The 22,373-nt window shown below is 45.7% G+C and overlaps 2 protein-coding genes across 4 annotated transcripts; one reads left to right on the top strand and one right to left on the bottom strand.

Annotated features, from left to right (window-relative positions):
- Window positions 1-1,242: 1,242 nt before the first annotated feature.
- On the bottom strand, window positions 1,243-8,523 carry LOC144698370 (uncharacterized). The gene is made up of 4 exons (XM_078570324.1): window positions 8,476-8,523; window positions 7,752-7,867; window positions 4,086-4,188; window positions 1,243-2,716 (listed from the first exon to the last, which is right to left on the bottom strand). The coding sequence occupies exon 4, from the start codon at window positions 2,260-2,262 to the stop codon at window positions 1,396-1,398; it is 867 nt and encodes a 288-aa protein (XP_078426450.1). The 5' UTR covers window positions 2,263-2,716; window positions 4,086-4,188; window positions 7,752-7,867; window positions 8,476-8,523; the 3' UTR covers window positions 1,243-1,395.
- A 10,910-nt stretch (window positions 8,524-19,433) lies between these two features.
- Window positions 19,434-22,097, top strand: LOC144698218 (uncharacterized). Of its 3 annotated transcripts, none has more exons than XM_078570195.1 (2): window positions 19,434-19,488; window positions 20,884-22,097. In XM_078570195.1, exon 2 carries the CDS (start codon window positions 21,252-21,254, stop codon window positions 21,828-21,830), a length of 579 nt encoding a protein of 192 aa, XP_078426321.1. In that variant the 5' UTR covers window positions 19,434-19,488; window positions 20,884-21,251; the 3' UTR covers window positions 21,831-22,097. The 3 variants fall into 3 exon arrangements, with proteins under 3 accessions (XP_078426321.1, XP_078426322.1, XP_078426320.1); XM_078570196.1 differs by having other exon boundaries at window positions 19,453-19,503; XM_078570194.1 differs by lacking the exon at window positions 19,434-19,488 and adding an exon at window positions 19,504-19,534 and having other exon boundaries at window positions 20,857-22,097.
- The last annotated feature ends 276 nt before the right edge of the window (window positions 22,098-22,373 follow it).

Genomic DNA, 22,373 nt, shown 5'->3' with positions numbered 1-22,373 from the left:
AATAAACATATGATAGAATCATAGAGCATGGATGGTGGCCATTCAGCCCACTGTGCCTGAAAACGTTACCAATCTGTCCCACTCCCCTGCTCTTTTCCGATTGCCTTCCAAATCTTTCCGTATTAATTTAAAATCCAAATCACTTTTGAAAGTTACGACTGAATTTGCTTCTAACAACCATTCAAACAATGACTTCAGTCTTCCCAATATTTAATTGGAGGAAATTTTCTGCACATCCGCCCAACAGTCTGATAATTTACCAAGAGTGGAGAAGTCGAGAGAGGTGGTGGTGAAGCAGAGCTGGGAGCTGTCAGTGTAAATGTGATAAGTGACAGTGTTTTCAGATGATGTCACTGTTTGGAACAGGTTAATGAAAAATAAGAGGAGACCAAGTCTGGATCCTTTGGGGACACCAGAGGTGACTCTGTGAGTGGAAAGGGAAGACATTGCAAGTGATTCTCTGGCGATGATTAGATAGAGAAGAATGGAACTAGGAGAGAGCAGCCCCACCCAGCTGGACGACAGGGGAGAGGCGAAGGTGCAGAATGATGTGGTCAACCTTGTCAAAGGCTGCAGACAGGTCGAGGACGAGAAGGGAGAGTTTATCTTAGTCACAGTCACATAGGATGTCATTTGTGACTTGGATAAGAGCTGTTTCAGTACCGTGACAGGGGCAAAAACATGATTGGAGGGATTCAGAGATGGAGTTCTGGGAAAGATGGGCAGGGATTTGGGAGGTGACAACAAGGACTTTGGAGAGGAAAGAGAGACTGGAGATGGGGCAGTAGTTTGGAAAGACAGTGGGGACAAAGATTTGTTTTTTGAGAAGGGTATAATGATGGCAGATTTGAAGGAGAGAGGGACAGTACCTGAGAGAGAAAACTGTTATCATAGTCAGTGAACATGGGGAAGTTGAGTGATCAGTAGTTTAGTTGCAACAGGGTTGATGAAGGAGGTGGGTTTCATGGACAAGATGAGCTCTGAGAGGGCCTGAGGGGAGATGGGAGAGAAACTACAGAAAGATGAGAGTTCAAGGCTCGGGTAATGGGGAACTTTAGGGAGGGCGAGTGGAAGGGAGGGAAGCAGCAGAGGCAGCTGATCGGATTATCTCAATCTTAGTGACAAAGGAGCTCCATGAGATTCTCACACCGGTTGCTGGGGGTGAGGATGGAGGCTAGGGGAGAGGGAGAGCACTTCAAAATGAAGTAACTTGTGTTAGAGATATTAAAAAGATTCAACACATTGTGTCTTTAGCACAAAACTAATTTATGTGACATTTATCCAGAATATTAGCCCCTCTAAGTGGTCTGTAGTTTATTAACATCAGCAGAAACAGATCCCAGGGAACATGGTTCAGTCCTGGATGTGATTAATAGCAAATTCCCAGCACTTTAGTTACTTGTGAACTTGCTGGTGTCTCAGCAGGTTGGATGAGGTAGTGAATCCCTTCCCACACTGGAGGCAAGTGAATGGTCTCTCCCCAGTGTGAACTCGCTGGTGTGCCAGCAGGTTGGATGAGGTAGTGAATCCCTTCCCACAATGGGGGCAGGTGAATGGCTTCTCCCCAGTGTGAACTCGTTGGTGTGTCAGCAGGTGGGGTGAATGACTAAATGCCTTCCCACACTGGGGGCAGGTGAATGGCTTCTCCCCAGTGTGAATTCGTTGGTGTGCCAGCAGGTTGGATGAGGTAGTGAATCTCTTCCCACACTGAGGGCAGATGAATGGCCTCTCCCCAGTGTGAATTTGCTGGTGTCTCAGCAGGGTGGATAACTGAGTGAATCCCTTCCCACACTGGGGGCAGGTGAATGGCTTCTCCCCAGTGTGAACTCGCTGGTGTCTCAGCAGGTGGGATGAGGTAGTGAATCTCTTCCCACACTGAGGGCAGATGAATGGCCTCTCCCCAGTGTGAATTTGCTGGTGTCTCAGGAGGCTAGATAACTGAGTGAATCCCTTCCCACACTGGGGGCAGGTGAATGGCCTCTCCCCAGTGTGAACTTGCTGGTGTGTTAGCAGGCTGTGTGACTCAGTGAATCCCTTCCCACACTCAGAGCAGGTGAACAGTCTTTCCCCCGTGTGAACTTGCTGGTGTCTCAGCAGGTGGGATGACTGAGTGAATCCATTCCCACACTGGAGACAGATGAATGGCCTCTCCCCAGTGTGAATTCGCTGGTGTACAGTGAGTTGGGATGATCCCCTGAACCCAGTCCCGCATTTAGAGCACTTAAATGGTCTCTTGTCAGTGTGAACACATTGATGGGACATCAGCTCTCAGGAACTTTTATAGCACTTCCTGCAGTCTGGGCATTTAAAAGGTCTCTCTTCACTGTGAACTCGCTGGTGGCTCAGCAGGTGGGCTGAAAGAGTAAATCCCTTCCCACAATTTGAGCAGGTGAACGACCTCTCCCCAGTGTGACTGCGCCGATGCCCTTCCAGCTCAGATGGGAATCTGAATCCCTTCCCACAGTCCCCACATTTCCATGGTTTCTCCCGGATGTGGCTGTGCTTGTGTCTTGACAGGCCAGATGATCGGTTGAAACCTCGTCCACACACAGGACACGTGTACGATTTCTCTCCACTGTGAATGGTGCTTTTTCCTTCCACGTTCAAAATCAAATGATATTCAGGTTACGATAAATCGGGCGACTGTCAGATTCTGCTGTGATGTTTTGTTTCTGTTTCCTGACTGCAAATCCTCTCCTTCTAATCCCCTGTGAAACTGATTTAAAACAGAAAAAAGGGAGTGAGAGAGAACCCACAAAATCACAAAGGCAGGTTGAGCTGAATGAATCTGGTAATTTGTGGGGCTGGCACGAGGCAAAAGTGACCATAATGCTGGATTGTCATAAAAACCCAACTGGTTCACTAATGTCCTTCAGGGAATGGAACCTGTCACCTGGTCTGGGTCTACACAAGACTCTGCCTCCATGGGAGGAAAGAGAGAGGTGGGAGATGCAGGGGGTGAAGATGTGTTTAATACATCTTCAGCTCAACCAGAACTTTGGCAGAATATCCCAAGCCCTCAACGTCCCACGACCTAGAAGGACGAAGGTAACAGGTGTCAATGAACACCATCACCTCCAGCTCACACACTGTCCTGACTTGTCTGACATGCAGTACTGGATGAGCAGAAATTTCCTCCATTTAAATGTTGGGAAGATGAAAGCCATTGTTTTCAGTCCCTGCTACAAACTCCACTCCCTAACCACTGACTCCATCCCTCTTGCAGCTCTCTGAGGCTGAACCAGACTGTTCACAATCTTGTTGTCATATTTTAGCCCAAGCTGAGCTTCTGACTACAAATCACTAAAACCAGCCATTTCCACCTCAGTAAAATCGCCCAACTGTGTTCCTGCCTCAGTTCATCTGCTGCTGAAACTCATCCATTCCTTTGTTCCCTCTAAACTGAACGATTTGACTGTGCTTCTTGTCGGCCTCCCAGATTCAACTCCATAGAAACTGGAGGTCACCCAAAACTCAGCAGCTCATGTCCTTACTTGTACCAAGTCTTGTTCACCATCATCCCCTGTGTTCCCTGACGGTCGTGGTCGTCTCCAGCCCTTCAGCCTTCCAGGATTATCTGAGATCATCTAATTCTGACCCACCCCTGGCTCCAATTCCTCCCGTGCATCCACAATCTCCTCCAGCCTCCTCAGCTGCCTGTTCCACCCCAGTCCGTCTCCACCAGCCGCACTGAGCATGCTCTGAGCACAGCCCGGTCCCCACGCAGTCGCTCTGGGTTCCTGTTCTCATCGATAGGGGGCTTTCTGACCCATGAGGCATTCTGAGTAATCCTGCCACCATTGAGGCCAATCAGCGAACAGACAATTTTTTTCAACACCAGCTCTGAAGAAGGGTCATATGGACTCGAAACGTTAACTCTGTTTGTCTCTCCACAGATGCTGTTAGACCTGTTGAGCTTTTCCAGCAATTTCTGTTTTTGTTTCAGATTTCCAGCATGCGCAGTTTTTTGCTTTTGCCTTAGGCAATTTTTTTTCCCCCAGTTGGTAAAACAGAAGATCCATGAATGAGGGGGATATTGGACAGGAAGCACAATGAGAGGTTCAGACACTTTATTAAATACTCACAGCAGAAGCACATTAATCTGATCGGAGATCACTTCCTCATGAGCAGCCAGCTGAGTGGAGCCTCCTGAGATTCTGTTCCCTTTCCAGTCAGTATTTACAGGAGCTGGGACATGGAAAAGAGTCTCAGTAAAATCAGGGATTTATTTGTTCACTGTTTTAAAATGGGCCTGGGCTCACACTCGAAGTTTGTGCAGCCTATGACTCCCTGGGATTATTAACCCTCCCCTTCCAGACCCTTTGGGCTCTCTATTGTTTCTCAATATCCTCCCGGCCCTGTGACTCCCGAGGTTTATTAACCCTCCCTCTCCAGGCCCTTTGGACTGTCTAATGTTGGACTATGTATTGTTTTTCAATGTCCTCCTGGCCTTGTTGTATCTGATCCAATAAAAACCCTCTTTACATCACACAGGGAACAGCTTTAGACATGTTCTGACTTTTCACCTCAATCTTATTCTGCTGAATGATCTTACTGACCGTTCCCTTTCTCTCGATCAGTCCGTCCACCATCTCTTTTCTGGATTTCACTCCTTCTTGTTGTTCCAGGATTTCATCTCTCTGCCTTTTATTTCTTTTACTGAAGATTCCTGTCCATTGCTGCCTCACAGCCTCGTCCTGTTCCCACATATTCTCCATGTCTAAGTGCTTCCCAGCGGCCGTGCCAGCCGTGGCCCCTATTCCAGCCCAGTCACTGATCCCTCTCTTCCCTCCACCCTTTTTACTGGTGTCACTATCACAGGAACGATTGCAGAGTTTTGCAAAACTGCCTTAACGCCAGGGTCTTGGCTACTGGTGGTCATAGTCCACCCATCTCTCTCCCTGCGTTCTGACTTCTGAAATCCCCGGATAATTCCCTTATCATCTGAACATCAAGGTGCTTGAAGATGGGATGATATAACCTTGGGGACGGGTGTATTGGGGTTCAGGGCAAATATTACAGGAATTATTTTAAATCTTGTATCATTATATCGGCTTTCTGAGTATGGGTGATGATTAAACCATTTGTGGGATCAATTTCTTATGGCAGGACAGATTGAGGGGTAGTCAGTGAAGCATATGGGGCCTTCGGCTTCATAAATAGAGGTACTGAGTATAAAAACAGAGGCATTATTTCGGCATTTATAAGGAAGGCAAATGGAATTTTGGCATTTTTTGCAAAAGGAAGAGTATAAAAATAGGGAAGTGTTGTTGCAACTGTACAAGGCTTTGGTGAGACCGCACCTGGAGTACTGTGCACAGTTTTGGTCCCCTTACTTGAGGAAGGATTTAGTTGCACTGGAGGCGGTTCGGAGGAGGTTCACTGGATTGATTCCAGAGATGCGGGGCTTGTCTTATGAGGAGAGATTGAGCAGTTTAGGCCTATACTCGCTAGAGTTTAGAAGGATGAGAGGAGATCTAATTGAGGTATATAAGATGCTAAAGGGGATAGACAAAGTAGACGTGGAGCGGATGTTTCCCCTTGTGGGGCATTCTAGAAAAAGAGGCCATAGTTTGAGGCTAAGGTGTGGTAGATTTAAATCAGAGATGAGGAGGAATTACTTTTCTCAAAGGGTCGTGAATCTATGGAATTCACTATTCCAGAGTGCAGGGGATACCGGGACACTGAATAATTTTGAGGAGATAGATTTTTAATTAGTAATGGGTTGAAAGGTTATGGGGAGAAGGCGAGAAATTGGAGTTGAGGCCGAAATGAGATCAGCCGTGATCGTATTGAATGGCTGGGCAGGCTCGAGGGGCCGAATTGCCTATTCCTGCTCCTAGTTCTTATGTTATAGAGTTTTGGTTAGGTCACAACTAGAATATTGCATCCAGTTCTGGTCCCCAGTCTTTAGGAAGAATGTGAGGGGCCTTGATAAGGTGCAGAGGAGATTTACCAGAATGGTTCGAGGGATGAGGGATTTTAGCTACAAGGTTTGGCTGGAGAAGCTGGGGTTGTTCTCTTTGGAGCTGGGGGATTGAGGGGAGATTTGATAGCGGTGTACAAGATTATGAAAGGTTTAGAATAAGATAGACAAAGGAAATCCTTTTCCATTAGCTGATGGTACAAGGATACAGGTTTTGGGCAAGAGATGCAAGAGGGGATATGAGGAAGAACGTTTTTCACAGCAAGTAGGGTCACGTGATTTGTTCAACCAATGTGTAGCTAGTGCGGGGGTATAAATTCTAGGGGAGGAGTTTCCTAGGAAGTGGTTGCAGGAGGGGCTGGCTGGATACAAGCAGCCACACAAGCTCTTGTCTAAATAAAGCTTAATTTGTTTGACTAAAAAGCCTCTGAGAGCATGTTTCTACAATAATAACCTGGAACTCAGCCCACGAGGGTGGTGGAAGTGGAGACGATTAATCATTTCAAAAGGAAATTGGATGTTATACTGCCAGGATTTTATGAAGGATTTGACCATGTTAAGTGCATGCTGGACCCTGAAGTTCTGGTCACTTATCATTTAACTTCTCCACCCCACTCCCACTCTGACCTCTGTGTCCTTGGCCTCCTGAACTGTTCCAATGAAGCTCAAGGGGAGTTTGAGGAACAGCAGCTCATCTTTCGATTCGTCACTTTACAACCTTCCAGACTCAGCATCGAGTTCAGTAGTTTCTGCACCAACAGAGAGTTGTCAGGATCAGGAACGCTCTACCTGAAAAGGTGCTGGAACCTGATTCTATGTTTAGTCTCCGCCCACTGGTCCTAGATTCCCCAACCAGTGAATATAGTTTCTCTCTATCAACCCGGTCAGTTCCAATTAATATCCCAAAAACTTTGATCAAATCACCTCTTCATCTTCTAAATTCCCGGGTTTCCGGGATTACAATGCTCATAGTGAGGTGCGGTGCTGGATTTTAGCAGAAGGAATAGGGAGAGGGAAGATATAATTCATGGCTCAGTTCTAAAGAGTGTGCATGGACAGAGGGACCCGGGGTTCATGTGCTTTGATCTCTGAAGGTGACAGGATGTATTAAGAGAGAAGTTAGCAAAGCCGATTGGATCTTGAGCTACATAAATAGTGACATTGAGAACAAAAACAGGAAGCTATGCTGAATCTTTACAAAGCACTGGTTAGGCTCCAATTTGAGTATCTTCTGGTCACCAGACGTTAGCAAGGATGTGAAGGTCCTTGAGAAGGTGCAGAGGAGGTTTACCAGAATAGTTCCTGCAAAGGAGGTTGAGGTGGGATTTGATTGAGGTGCACAAGGTTCTGGCAGGTTTAGATAAGGTGGACAAAGAAAAGCTGTTCCCATCAGCTGATTGTACAAGGACTCGGGGACACAGATTTAAGGCTTTGGGTAAAAGGTACGGGAAATGTGATGAAGAATGTTGTTACACAGTGAGTGGTAATGACCTGGAGTTTACTGCCTACGAAAGGAGGTGGAAACGGATATGATGAATGATCTCAAAAGGAAATTGGACAGACACGCGAGGGAAATAAACCTGCAAGGATATGGGGATAGAGCAGGGGCAGGGGAATGGGACGACTGGATTGCTCCAGAAAACTGGCATGGACTCAATGGGCTAAATGGCTTCCTCTGTGCCATAATGACTCTTTTGTGTAATCTTCTTCTGTAATTTAACCCTTGGAGTTTGGATATCACTCAGGTAAAACTGTGCTACACTCCCTCCTGGTGTTTTTCCAGTCACATTGATATCTGAAATTTTCTCCCACAAACAGAACAAACCTTCCACATTCAGATGCTGCTGATATTCAGTTTCTGATGAATCGAGTGAATCTGTCAGATCTTGTTGTGATGTTTGGTTTGAGTTTCCCGTCTATCAATCCTCCAATTCCAGTGCCCTGTAAAGTTTACAGAAACCATCACTGTCAGTCTAGGACAGAAATTCACAATATTCTCTCCTCTAGCGTTGCCAACTCTGATTAAATGGAGGTTCCATCACATGACTTGTCCCTATGCTCCAGCCATGAGTCGGCCAACACATCCTTCCTTGTGACACACTGCCTTCTCAGGCCAATTGGAAAGCAAAATGTCTCGTGACGCAATTGGATGATGATTTGTCCCACTTTCAATATTTTAATAAAGAGAAACATTCAAAGAAAATTACAAATTAAAACAATCTTTTTAATGCCCTTAAGATATTTCTCCAGTGCTGCACACAGCAATGTCCTGGAGATTGAGCTTCAGCTCCTGGAAACTCCAGTCCAATCCTGGAAGGTGGCAACCCACTCTTTGCCTGTCTCCTAATCCAGGATCACAGCGCATGCGCCCTGCTGTACCGGGCCTGTGAACGGAAGGCGCCCCGCAGCTCATAGACCTTTCGGTGCTAATGCGGGACCGGTAACTTTTTACTCGGGGTTCGAAGCCTCCGCGTAGTATTTATGAAGCCCCCCCGCCCATTCCGCTGGCTCTAATCCTCCCCGCTCACCCACCGACTCCATTACTCAACTGCACTCGATTGTTTCTTCCCCGTTCCTTGCAGCGCCATTGACAGTCTGCACTGCGCATGCTCTACTCTCAGCGGGAAACTGCGCCTGCGCAAGGCGCGCCGGTCGTGTGGATAGGGCACATTCTTACCCGCAGTGAATGCTGGGTCAGAGCGACGCCATTGTGATCATACATTTTTTTTAGTAGAACATTGTGATTTGCGATCAGAATTCCGATTACAATTGGAGCCATTTGTCCAAGTTACAAATTTACTAAATCAATTGATACAGCAACTAAAGAGCACGTGTCTTCCACCATAGTTCTGTCCTGGGTGTGATTAACAGCAGAACAAACCCCTACAGTTAGATGTGGACTCACTGGAGTCTCAGTAGGTGGGGTGAACAAGTGATTTTTTTTCCATAGACATAAGGGTTAAACTATCCCTCTCGAATAAGAATGGACTAGTCGTAGATCAAAAGTGTTGGGTTTCTAAAGTTGGAGTGTTAACCAGGGGGCAAATTGAGTGAATGCCTTTGCACACACAATGAGTCTGATTCTCCTCCCTCAAATGTGAACGTGCTGTTGCGTCAGTAAGTGGGATGACTGAGTAAATCCTTTTCCACATTCAGCTTTCAAATTATCTTTGCACGGTGAGGTTTTATCTAAGAATTTCCAGCTCAGGCGGGAATCACAAATCCTTCTGGTGGTTAGTTTCACAATCTTTTTTAAAATTCATTCAAGGGATGTGGGCGTCGCTGGCTAGGCCAGCATTTATTGTCCATCCCTAATTGCCCTTGAGAAGGTGGTGGTAATCTAGCTTCTTGAACCACTGCAGTCCATGTGGTGTAGGTACACCCACAGTGCTGTTAGGGAGGGAGTTCCAGGATTTTGACCCAGCGACAGCAAAGGAACGGCAGTATACTTCCAAGTCAGGATGGTGAGTGGCTTGGATGGGAAGTTCCAGGTGGTGGTGTTTCCCAGGGATCTGCTGTCCTTGCCCTTTTAGATGGTAGTGGTCTTGGGTTTAGAAGGTGCTGTCTAAGGTGAGTTCTTGCAGTGCATCTTGTAGATGGTACACACTTCTGCTACTGTGCGTCAGTGGTGGAGGGAGTGAATGTTTGTGGATGGGGTGCCAGTCAAGTGGGCTGCTTTGTCCTGGATGGCGTTGAGCTTCTTGAGTGTTGTGGGAGCTGCACTAATCCAGGCAAGTGGAGAGTATTCCATCACACTCCTGACTTGTGTCTTGTAGATGATGAAGTCAGGAGGTGAGTTATTGCCACAGGATTCCTAGCCTCTGACCTGCTCTTGTAGCCACAGTATTTATATGGCTAATCTTGTTCAGTTCCTGGTCAATGGTAACCCCCAGGATGTTGATAGTGGGGGATTCAGCAATGGTAATGCCATTGAATGTAAAAGGGTGATGGTTAGATTCTCTCTTGTTGGAGATGGTAATTGCCTAGCACTTGTGTTGCAAATGTTACTTCCCACTTGTCAGTCAAGCTTGGATATTGTCCAGGTCTTTCTCCATTTGAACATTGACTGCTTCAATATCTGAGGAGTCGCAAATGATGCTGAACACTGTGCAGTCATCAGTGAACCTCCCCATTTCTGACCTTGTGATGGAAGGAAGGTCATTGATGTAGCAATTGAGGTAGTGTCCGAGGCCCAATCGGCAGTGATGTCCTGGAGCTAAGATGACTGACCTCCAACAACCATAACCATCTTCCTTTGTGCTAGGTATGCCTCCAACCAGCATAGAGGTTTCCCTGATTCCCATTGACTCCAGTTTCACCAGGGCTACCTAATACCACACTCGGTCAAATGCGGCCGTGCTGTCAAGGGCAGTCACTCTCACCTCACCTCAGGAGTTCAGCTCTTTTGGCATTGATTGAACCAGGGCTGTAATGTGGTCAGGAGCTGAGTGGCCCTGGCGGAACCCAAACTGGGCGTCAATGACCAGATTATTGGGGCCGGAGACTGATGGGGCAGTAATTGGATGGGTTCGATTTGTCCGGCATTTTGTGTACAGGAAATACCTGGGGAATTTTCCTCATTGCCAGATGGATGCCAGTGTTGTAGCTGTACTGGAACAGCTTGGCTAGGGACGTGGAACGTTCTGGAGCACAAGTCTTTAGTACTATTGCTGGAATATTGTTTGGGCCCATAGCCTTTGCAGTATCCAGTGTCTTTAGCTCTTTCTTGATGTCACATGGAGTTCATTTCAGCATTTTCCAGTTAAAGAAAAGCAAAATACTGTGGATGCTTCAAATCTTAATTAAAAACAGAAAATTTTGGAAATACTCAGCAATTCTGGTAGCATTTGTGAAGAGAGAAACAGTTTACATTTCAGGCCCATGATCTTTCATCAGAACTGGACTGCATCTGTGCACAGATTTAAATATTAATCTTCTGTTTCCATCCACAGATCTGCTGAGTATTTCCAATGTTTTCTGTTTTTAATCTCTGGTTTAAAATGTTGCTCTGGAATTGCATATTAAATTTATTAGCGACTAAATGATATTTATTCTCATTCTGTCTGCAAGTGGAAACATCTGCCACTTGTCTACCCTGTCAAACCCTTTCATAGTCTTAAAGGATCAGGTCATCCTTCATTCTCTTTTCTAGAGAAAACATTTACAGCCTGTCCCGTCTTTCTTAATGGGTGTCACCTGCCAGTTCTGGCATCATTCTAGTATTTTTTTCTTGCATCTTCTCCAGTCCTTTTAGTTCTATCTTATAATATGGAGACCTAAGCTAATCTGAGCAGCAAACTCACCATTGTCCCCAAAAGCGCGTATGTTTCAGTATTTTACTCATTTTCCCATGAGATGAATATAAAATGGGATGGAATAACCAGATCTAATGAGCCAGACTGGAGTAATTACAAAGTTGTCTCTTCTCCTTACAGTGAAACGGTGGCTGTTTTACTCTTAATCTGTCAATTATGACATTAAGAATAACATGTCAGAGAAAGACAAGATTTCAGTGCTGTGACACTAGGCCAGACTAAAGTTCAGTTAATATGATTGCCGAGCAGTGATCAGGAGCACTTGCAAATTATTCTCTGTCTTGAATATATTCCAGATGCAAATCCATGAACGTTTAGATACTGGGGAATCAATGGTTTGGAGATAGGGAGGAGAAGTGGAGTTAAGGAGGAAGAGCATTTAATGGTGTAGTGGCCATACGTTCTCCTGCTGCTCCTATTTCTGGTCTTCTTATGAACATCATTTTGTATCATTTCCGTGTGAGCACAGCAGATGCTGCACCCACCCTTTCATCTCCTCCCTTACTACATTCCCAGCTCTCAATACGCTTTCCGGTGGCACAGTGATTTCCTTGTACTTGTTGCAATTTAGCATCGTGTTTTCATTACTCATGATGCCATCTCTCCTACACTGAGGAGATTAAATTAAATTGAGTGACTGCTTTGTGGAACATCACCATTCAGTTTGCAAACGTGATACTGAGCTTCTGATCATTTACTATTTTAGTTCTCTGCCTCACTTCAGTTCTGACCTCTCTGTCCTCAGCCTCCTGCACTGTTCCAATAAATCTCAAAGGAAACTCGAGGAACAGTGCTCATCATTGATTAGACTCTTTGCAACCTTCTGGACTCAACATTAATTTCAACAATTTTGGATCATAACCACCACTCCCATTTTTTCAGACAGTAGGTGCTTGTAATTGTTCTGCTGTTATCATTCATATCTCATCTGGACCTGTCTTTTGTCTCTTCAGTTGTCCCATTAGTTTATTTACTTGTCTCCTTATCACCCAGTGTTGCCTTGCATCATCCGCTTTGTCATTTAATCACTCCAGCCTTCCATCCTATCACAAGACCGTTTGTTCTTTTCTCCTTTCCCCTTCTCATTTCCCAGACTCCGTACATGCTGGAAAACAACTAAATCTCTAAATTCTTCCAGCTTGGATAAAAATTTAGCGACCTGAAACATTTACTCTGTTTCCCTCTCCGTAGACACTCCATCTCTAGCTCTAATTCCCGAACAGAAAATGCTGCCAAGAGTCATCAAGTCAGGCTTGAGTCTGTGGCCGCTCTCAGCGTTTGAAACCGTCACAATGCCCGGGTGATTAACGGCAGCTCCGGACCAATAGGAAGAGTGGGCGGGACTGGAAGACTGAGCGGGACTATCTGGTGGTCCTCCAACCAATCGAAATGAAGGAAGGGTGCCACCTGATCATCCGTCAGGCTGGCGCCCTGCGCGCAGGCGCAATGTCGTTGTGACTGAAGACTGGGGCTTGCGGGAGTTGAAGGAGGAAGGATGGGGGGACAAGGTGAGAAACAGCGTAACTGAGGAGAGGAATGGAGCCGGAGAATGGACTGGATGCTTCATAAACGCTAGGTATCGGCCTCTAAACCCGAATGAGAAGCTGCCGGATCCGCGTTTGCACCAAATCGAGCAAAGCTGCCGACCTCCTCCGGTCACAGGCCCGAATGAACGGCCGCCATCTTTCTAGGGTCAATGTGCAGCAGTACGCATGCGCAGTAATCCCTGTCCCTGACAGCAGGAGGAGAGAATGGTGTTCATTTCTATCCCAGACTGACAGGGATGGATTTTGGAAACTCCTTTTACAGGGGGTTAGAAGGGGAGGATTTACACCCAGCAAACTAAAACCAAGAGAGATGTTTGTCTCTTCTCAATTTCTATCCTGGATTGACAGTGATGAGTTTTGTAAACCAGAACAAATATTTCTGTTATGAAAGATTGAAAAGGGTGGAGCTTTCTTTTTCCTTTAGAAAATGGAAGAGTTAACAGTGAGTTGATAGAGGTCTTCACAATGATCAATGGGTTGGACGCGGTAGATATGGAGAGAATGTTTTCACTTGAAATTTCTTGAGAGTGATTACAATGTGAAACTCATAGGAAACCATTGAGATAATTTTGAAAGGAAACTAGATGAGTACGTGAGGGAAATGGGAATAGAAAGATAAGCTGAAAGGATGAGATGAGGTGCATGGAATGGGAGGAGAAGCATGTGGTGTATAAAAACCAGCGTAGTCGTTGGACAGAATGGCCTTTGCTTTTTGAATATTCTGAGTATTTTAATGTAAACTCCTTTTACAGGGCATTCAGAGGGTTGGATTTGCAGATGGGAAATTCAAACCAAACATCATGTCAAGATCTGATAGAGTCACTCGATTCATCAGAACCTGAATATCATCAGCCTTTGAATTTGGAAGAAGAAATGTCTGTCTGTAAGGAAAGATTTTAAACAACGTTGTGACTGGAATAGCACTGAGACATACACACATGAGTGAGAGTGTTCCAGTGCAATGATTGGAAAGAGTTTTAACCAGCCTGAAAAAAAAGTGCACCATTCACAGCAGGGAGAGACTGTACACGTGTTCTGTGTGTGGATGAGGCTTCAACTGATTGTCAAACCTGGAGAGAAACAAGGACACCCACACCATGGAGAAACCATGGAAATGTGGGGACTGTGGGAAGGGATTCAATTACCCATCTGAGTTGGAAACTCATCGACGTATTCACACTGGGGAGAGGCCGTTCACCTGCTCTGTGTGTGGAAAAGGATTCACTCAGTCATCCAGCCTCCACACACACCAGCATGTTCATACTGGTGGCAGGCCGTTCACCTGCCTTGAATGCGGGAAGGGATTTAATGCATTATCAACCCTCCGGACTCACCAGCAGGTTCACTCTGATCAAAGACCATTTAAATGTTCTGACTGTGAGAAGAGCTTTAAAAGCAGAAAGGATCTACTGATATACCAACGCTCTCACACTGGGGAGAGGCCATTCACCTGTGCAGTGTGTGGGAAGAGATTCACTCAGTCATCCCACCTCCTGACACACCAACTTGTTCACACTGATAAGAGACCTTTTAAATGTTCTGACTGTGAGAAGAGCTTTAAAAGTAAAAAGGATTTACTGAACCACCAACGCACTCTGACTGGGGAGAGACCATTCACCTGCTCCGTGTGTGGGAAGGGATTCACTTGTTCATCCCACCTTCTGACACACCAATTTGTTCACACTGATCAGAGACCGTTCCATTGTTCTGACTGTGAGAAAAAATTTAAAAGCAAAAAGGATCTTCTGAAACATCAACACATTCACACTGGGGAGAGGCCATTCACCTGCTCTATCTGTGGGAAGGGATTCACTCGGTTAGCCCACCTGGTGAGACACCATCGAGTTCACACTGGGGAGAGGCCGTTCACCTGCTCTGAGTATGGGCAGGAATTCATTGATTCATCCAACCTTCTGAAGCATCAGCGATTTCATTCTGGGGAGAGACCATACACTTGCCCCTTGTGCAGGAACAGATTCACTCAGTCATCCCATCTCACTACACACCAGCTTGTTCACACTGATCAGAGACCTTTTAAATGTTCTGACTGTGAAAAGAGATTTAAAAGTAAACAGAATCTGCTGACACACCAGCGTGTTCACACAGGGGAGAGGCCGTTCACCTGCTCCGTGTGTGGGAAGGGATTCGCTCAGCCAAACAACCTGCTGAGATGCCAGCAAGTTCACATGCGACAGTGGGGGTTGGATTCTGCTGTTATTGCTGCTGTTAATCACATCCAGTGCTGAATCATGTCTGGATGCCTGTTTCCAGTGGGGCTCCACAGTTTTGTGGTTTATAGCAATCATTTAGACTTAAATGTGGGGATCATGAGTAAGAAGTTTGCAGGTGATCCTGAAGTTGTTTATGTGTTTAACAATGAGGAAGAAAGCCTTAGACTGCAGGAAGATATCAATGGACTGGTCAGATGGACAGGAAAATGGCAAATGAAATTCAATCTGGAGCAGTGTGAGATAATGAATTTGGGAGGGCAAACAAGACAAGGGAATGAACAATTAATGGGTTAATGCTGAGAAGTGTAGAGGAACAGAGGGACCTTGGAGTGCATATCCACAGATCCCTGAAGGTGGTTGGACAGGTAGATCAGGTGGTCAAGAAGGCATTTGGGACATTTTCCTTTCTTGGCTGAAGTCTAGAATATACAAGCAGGGAGATTATGCTGGAATCGTGCAAAACACTAGTTAGAGCACAGCTAGAGTACTGAGTACAGCTCTGACACTGCATTACAGGAAGGATATTCTCACACCAGAGAGGGTACAGAGGAGATTTATGATTTACAGGATTGAAGAAATTCAACTATGAGGAAAGATTGGATAAGCTGGGGTTATTTTCTGTGGCTGAGGGGAGATTTAATTGATGTGTATGAAATTATGAGGGGCCCAGAATGAGTGGACAGGAAGGACCTTTTTCTCTTAGCAGAGAGATCAATAACCAGAGGGAGGGTATAGTTTAGAATTAAAATAATTGGCAGAAGGAATGAGAGGGGGAGGGAGAAATCATTTCAGCCAATGGGTGGTGCAAGTCTGGAACTCACTATCTGATTGGGTCGTACAGGCAGAAACCCTCATTGCATTTAACAGAAAGACTTGGATATGCAGTTGAATTACTGGAACATACAGGGTGACAAACTAAGATCTGCAAAGTGGGATTGGCTGAATAGCTTTATTTCAGCCAGTTCAGACACGAAGGGCCAAATGGCCTTTTTCTGTACCAGAACTTTCTGATGCTTTTACTCTGACAGTTGGAGCTTGTTTCTGATGATGTTAATAACCTCGCTAATTGGACTGGAGTTTAATATTCTGGATAAATGTGAAATAAAACAGCTTTGTTTTCAACATGTTGTAGATTTTTGTCTTTCCCACCTGAGTGTTTAACATCACCTGGCTGGAACTCAGAAAGGACAAGCTAGGGTAAGATCATACGGCAGGAACAGAACTTCAGCCTGGACACAGTCCTTCAGGGTCACACTGACAGGGTCTTTCTCATCTCTCTTCACTGACGACAAAGTCCCCATGTGGGTTAATCCTGGGGTATGTAAGAAATGTGTCCCAGCCGCTGTCTTCCATGGTTCAGAGCTCCTAGACACGGAACAGAAGGCTCCTTCACAACTGTGTTTAGAGTCAGGAAGAACAACGGTGAATGCTGGAAATGTGCTGTCAAATCAGAGATTGGTGTAAAGTTGTGATCTGTTTCTGACTAAAAGTGAAACAGCAGGTTTAAGTTTAAGAGAATGACTGTGGTAATTATTCCATGGAGATTTAATGTGTTTTTGTGGCAGTCCTGAATCTAGCACTTTAAAGCTGGTGTTAAAACATTTAAAATAAACCAATTTAAAACTGGGAACATCTAACTGGAGGATTCACAGAAGCCTGTTAACTTCTGGGACAATCATACAGCAGACATTTGATCTCCAAATAAAGGAGGACCTGCAGCGTGTTTTCAGAAACTCCCTGTTTTATTAATGTGTGTGTGTGTGTAAGACACCAGGATAACTAAAACCATGTGCCTTGGAACATCCCCAAGGGTGCATTCCTGATAGTTACTCTGAGATCACTCCCGCTGTGGAACTCCACCACTGACCCTGCTGAAGATTGTAGGCTCAGGGATGGGGCCTCCAGGAGTGGACTGTAAGAAAGGTGGGTTTCAGTATCCTGACTAATGGTCCAGACAACTGACTAAAGTGAGGAACCAGAGGAATCCTTACTGAGAACTGTCTGCAGTTTTGTCTGTCAGTGTAGGTCTAGGGGTGAATGATTCCTGACTCCCTGAACTGTCTGACATTGAACCCAGTTTAGAACAAGATGGATTCAGTGTCCAGGAGAATGGGGACCAATATCACCCACAATTGAAGAAGACAAAAGCAGCCGGCTCTAATAATGACTTGGATGAAGGAACTGACTGTATTGTAGCCAAAATCACTGATGATACAAAGCAAGTTGTGAGGAGGATACCAAGAGTCTGCAGAAGGACATGGATAGGTTACCTGAATGGACAAAAATTTGGCAGATGGAGCATCATGTGGGAAAATGGGAGCTTTCCCACTTTGGCGGGAAGAATATAAAAGTAGAAAATTATTTAAAAGGTGAGAGACTGCACAATGCTGCAGTACAGAAGGATCTGGGTGTCATAGAGTCATAGTCATAGAGTCATAGACTTATACAGCACAGAAACAGGCCCTTGGGCCCATTGTGATTGTGCTGGCCATTTTCCAGGACTTGACCCATTGCCCTGTATGCTATGGCATTTCAAGTGGTCATCTAAATACTTCATAAATGTTGTGAGGGTTCCTGCCTCTACCACTCCCTCATGTGTTCTTGTACATGAATCATGAAAAATTAGCATGAAGGTTCAGCAAGTAATGAGGAAGACAAATGGAGTGTTGGCCTTTATTGGAAGGGGGTGGAGTAGGGAACTTGCTACAACTACACAGGGCATTGGTGAGACAGCAGCTGGAGTACTTGTACAGTTTTGGTCTTCTTACTTAGGGAATGATATACTAACATTGGAAGCAGTTCAGAGAAGGTTCATTAGGCCAACTCCTAAGATGAAGGGGTTGTCTTATGAGGAAAGGTTGAACAGGTTGCACCCATACTTGTTGGGATTCAGAAGAATGAGAGGTGAACTTACTGAAACAAAGAAGATTCTGGGGGGGATGACAGTGTAGATACTGAGCAGATGTTTCCCATCATGAAGAAATCTAGAGCTAGGGGACACAGTTTAAAACTAAGGAGTCTCCCATTTAAGACAGAGATGAGGAGGAATTTCTTCTCTCAGGGGGTCGTCAGTCTTTGGAATTCTCTACCCCAGAGAGCAGTAGAGGCCAGGTCATTGAATATATTCAAGGCTGAGTTAGACAGATTTTTGATCTACAAGGGAGTCAAGAGTAATATTTACTTGGATTTATCTAATATTATGGCCCTTACAGACATCAATACTTTATCCCCAGTTTTATTCAGGGTGGCAAGTGTCCATCCAATGGCACAGGACCTGTTCCATGTGAGAATGTGCGGGGGTGGGTGGGGGGAGGATGGCTGTGTGTGTTAGTTTGTGTACATGTGGATGTGTGTGCTTGTGTGTGAGAGAGCATATGGGTCTTTGTATGTAGGTCTCTGAGTGTGTATGCTGCTTCTCATTAGCTGTAACACAAAACCTTCCTCTCTTTGAGCAGACGATGTTGGTTCTCAGAGAATCCCATCGAGTGATTTGAATGGTACCATTCAGAGATTCTTCATCCAGGGTGAAACCACAGGCTGACCTTGTGCTGTGTAAAACCTGACTCCGACACAACTAGGACCCACTTCGCCTGGAACAACATGAAATGTCTGCTCCTTTCCACATCCCTTCCTTTCCGCACACTGTTATCCTCAGATAGTTCACAAATTCCTTGTGTACATCATCCTTAAGCACCCCTCTGGTCTCCACTTTAAATACTTCCATTGGTCATACTGACAGTTAGCAATGGGATTGCTGCTATCACAGAAATCTGTTCTGAAATACTGTCACCCTGACTTTAAGGCTTCCTGGAGTAAAACACTGATCCAGATCTTCCCACCGAACACCAATCCATATCCTCATCTGAGTTCTAGATTTTGTCTAATATAGAAAACCCCTTTTAAACTTATTCAGCATATCTCATCCATACATAATACAAGAGTTTGTCTTTGAAATCAGTTCTTCCTTTATATTCTTTGTTGTTCTGAATGATGACAGTATTAACCTTCTCCCTAACCTATCCTAACCCTTCTTCCAGTTCATTTATTGAAACCAGAGACTCTCCTTGTTCCAATGGTGACATTCCCTGTCTGCCCAGTTATTCCTCAAAGTCAGCCCTTGAATTGTGTGTCCATTGTTTCATCATGTTCCCACATTTCAGTAACAAATGTTGAAATATTTGCTCCACACCCACAGGGTTTCATCTGTTTTAAGCCACAAACAGAAAGGTCCAGTTTTCTCCTGGAGTTTGAGACAAATCTTTCAAAATGATGCAGAGTTTCAGCCAATGAGGGAGATCCGGGCTCAGCCCCGCCCCTCATTCATTCCGATTGGTTGGAGGACCAGCCGCTCCCTCTCGGTCCTCGAACCCTGCCCCATCTACCTATTGATGATGGGCATTGTGAGCTGGAGCATGCGCATTGCCGACGATGGCGGATGACTGAAGCGGCTGTGTGGAAATTCTCAGCTGGTGAGTTACCGCCGGGTGGGTCAGGAGGGAGGAAAGGAGCCGGCGGGTGTGTTGGAAGGCTTCATAAACACCTCGTGTAAGCCTCCAGCCCAGAATACGAAGCTTGGGCACAGTATTTGAAAGGGCGACAGCTTCTCGGGCTTTTCTCCGAGACAGGCCCGGGTTAACGGCCGCCACCTTTATCGGGGACAGTGCGCAGCCGGGGCGCCTGCGGAGACAATGAGGGATGATGGAGTTATGGGCTCAGCCCCGCCCCCCCCCCATTCAGTCCGATTGGAGGACCAACCGCTCTCGTTCGGTCCTACAGCCCCATCCCCTATTCCTATTGGTCCGTACCTGCCGTCAATCACTGCCCGGGCATTGTGAGCTGGAGTGACCGTTATGAATAATTATCAGCGCCTGGTTTGCAGCTGCGGGGCTTCTCCCTCCCGGGAACAGGCCCAGGTTAACGGCCGCCATCCTGGGTCAGCGAGTGGAGGATGGTTCACATCAGAGGATGGGGGAGGGGGGGACAATAAATAAGAGGTTACACTTTGGGCTCAAATCAATGAGGAATCTGATCTGTGGGAAGGAAGGAAACCCTGGGAGGTGGGCGGGGAGGATTCAGAAACACCCGCTGGAGGCCCCAAACTCCCAATAAGAACCTGCAGGACCCGCCTTTGTTGCTCCGGGTCTTTTACTTTCTTGCTGAAGCAACAGTAAGTGGGCGGGGCTTCAGGGGCCCAGTGACCAGGAGAGAAAATGATTGATTCATCGATTATATTCTCACTTTCCACACAGGTATTTGAGAACAGAACCCAGCCAGAGTAGACAGAGGGATAAAACTGGGAGTGAGGAAAGGAATGGTGGATATGGTATGAAGGGTTTGGCAGGATGACCATATCACAGGAAGAAAATTGAGGGACAGCCTGCCTTGGGAGTCCATACGAGTGAGTGGGGGTTTGTTGGGTGGGGTGTTGCCTGAGGTTGGGGGTGATGCGGTGAATTGGCTGCCAGAGCTGTTGGAGCACAGAAACAGTGGGGGACAGGGTTCTGTATGGAGAGCGACCAGAACCATAGAACACTACAGCACAGAAAAATAGGCCATTCGGCCCTTCTAGTCTGTGCCGAAATATTATTCCGCTAGTCCCATTGACCGGTCCAATTTAAGGGACAAAACGGAGTTCCGGCACCAGGAAGACCAGAATAACTGACTCTCAAATAGGGGACAATTCTGTAAAATACAGTAAGGTTGGTCACTCTGGGATTTGGATTTCAGCACGGTAGGAGGGAGAGTGTGTGGGATGAGGATTTTCAGGAACATGAGGGGAAAACATGTTCCATAGAAACAAGACTTGTCTGTTCAGAATTTCTGTCCTGTATTTACAGTGATGAGTTTTGTAAATCCTTTTCTAGGATATTAGAACGGGTGGATTTACAGACAGGAGGCTCAAACCGAACATCACAGCATAAACTGATAGAGTCACTCGATTCATCAGGACCTGAAGATCATCAGCCTTTCAATGTGGATGGAGAAATGTTTGCCTGTTCAGTCTGTGTGGAAATGTTTCAAACATCAGTGTGACTGGAAAATCACCAAGACACACATTCACCTGAGTGAGAGTGTTCCAGTAAACTGACTGTGGAAAGTGCTTTAACCAGTTACACAGCCTGAAAAAACTTCACACCATTCACAGTGGGGATAAACTGTACATGTGTTCAGTGTGTCTGGACAAGGCTTCAACTGATCCTCAAACCTTAAGAGACACAAAGACAGCAGCACTATGGAGAAACCATGGAAATGTGAGGACTGTGGAAAAGAATTCAATTCTTCATCCCGGCTGAAAATCCATCAGCGCATTCACACACGGGAGAAGCTGTTCAGCTGTTCTGTGTGTGGGAAGGGATTCACTCGGTCATCCGGCCTTCCGTCACACCAGCGAGTTCACACTGAGAAGAAGCCATTCAGCTGCACAACCTGTGGAGAGAAGTTCAAGTCTTCATCCATCCTCACTGAACACCAGCGGATTCACATGGGTGGGAGACCATTCACTTGCTTCGTGTGTGGAAAGGGATTTACTCAGGTATTCACCCTCCAGTCACACCATCGAATGCACACAAAGGAGAATCCATTCAGCTGTACTTCCTGTGGAAAGAGTTTCAGGCAGTCAACCGACCTCAATGAACACCAACGTACTCACACCGGGGAGAAGCTGTTCACCTGCTCCGTGTGTGGGAAGGGATTCCCTTGGTCATCCCAACTACTGACACATCAGCGAGTTCACACCGGGGACAGACCATTCACCTGCTTCTTGTGTGGGGCGGGATTCACTCAGTCACAACACCTGCTGAGACACGAGTGAGTTCACAAGTGATTACAGGGGTTGGACTCTGCTGTTATTGCTGCTGGTAATCACACCCAGGACTGATAGTCCGACAATATTAGGTTTGTTTTTGCTGATATTCACAACCTTATAACTGGCTGGAGTTTAATATTCTGGAGATGTCACTGACTTTCGGGGCTGCAATGACCCTTTTGAAAGCACCATTTGTGATCTTACCCCTTAATACAAGAACTCTTCTCAAGAACAAGTTTACAATAAAATTATGAACTGTTACTTCAATCCTAATTTATATAAATCTATAATTTGGTGTCAGAAAGGTTCCATTTTTTACATCTCTTGTTATAAAGTGCTGATTAATCCTTGCTGACAATTCTTACTGACTTGCACATTCTTCAGTGACACCTTCATCATGAGGTTAAATTAATAAGGAACATTAAACAAAGCAGTAAATATTTTACAGGCGCATCAATAAAAGCTTCATCAATCAACATTGATATTGATGAAGTTTGGAAGTCGCTGATTCAATCATTTCTGACACAGCAGCAGCAACATTTGGTAAAG

This window comes from Cetorhinus maximus, chromosome 23, assembly GCF_964194155.1.
Source record: "Cetorhinus maximus chromosome 23, sCetMax3.hap1.1, whole genome shotgun sequence".
In the NCBI taxonomy this organism is placed as follows: Eukaryota; Metazoa; Chordata; class Chondrichthyes; order Lamniformes; family Cetorhinidae; genus Cetorhinus; species Cetorhinus maximus.
This window is presented reverse-complemented; position numbering and strand designations above follow the sequence as displayed.

What these genes read in the sequence shown, in the direction of transcription:
- LOC144698370 (XM_078570324.1), bottom strand. Translation starts at nt 2,262, where the DNA reads ATGTCCCATCAATGTGTTCACACTGACAAGAGACCATTTAAGTGCTCT.
- LOC144698218 (XM_078570195.1), top strand. Translation starts at nt 21,252, where the DNA reads ATGGAGAAACCATGGAAATGTGAGGACTGTGGAAAAGAATTCAATTCT.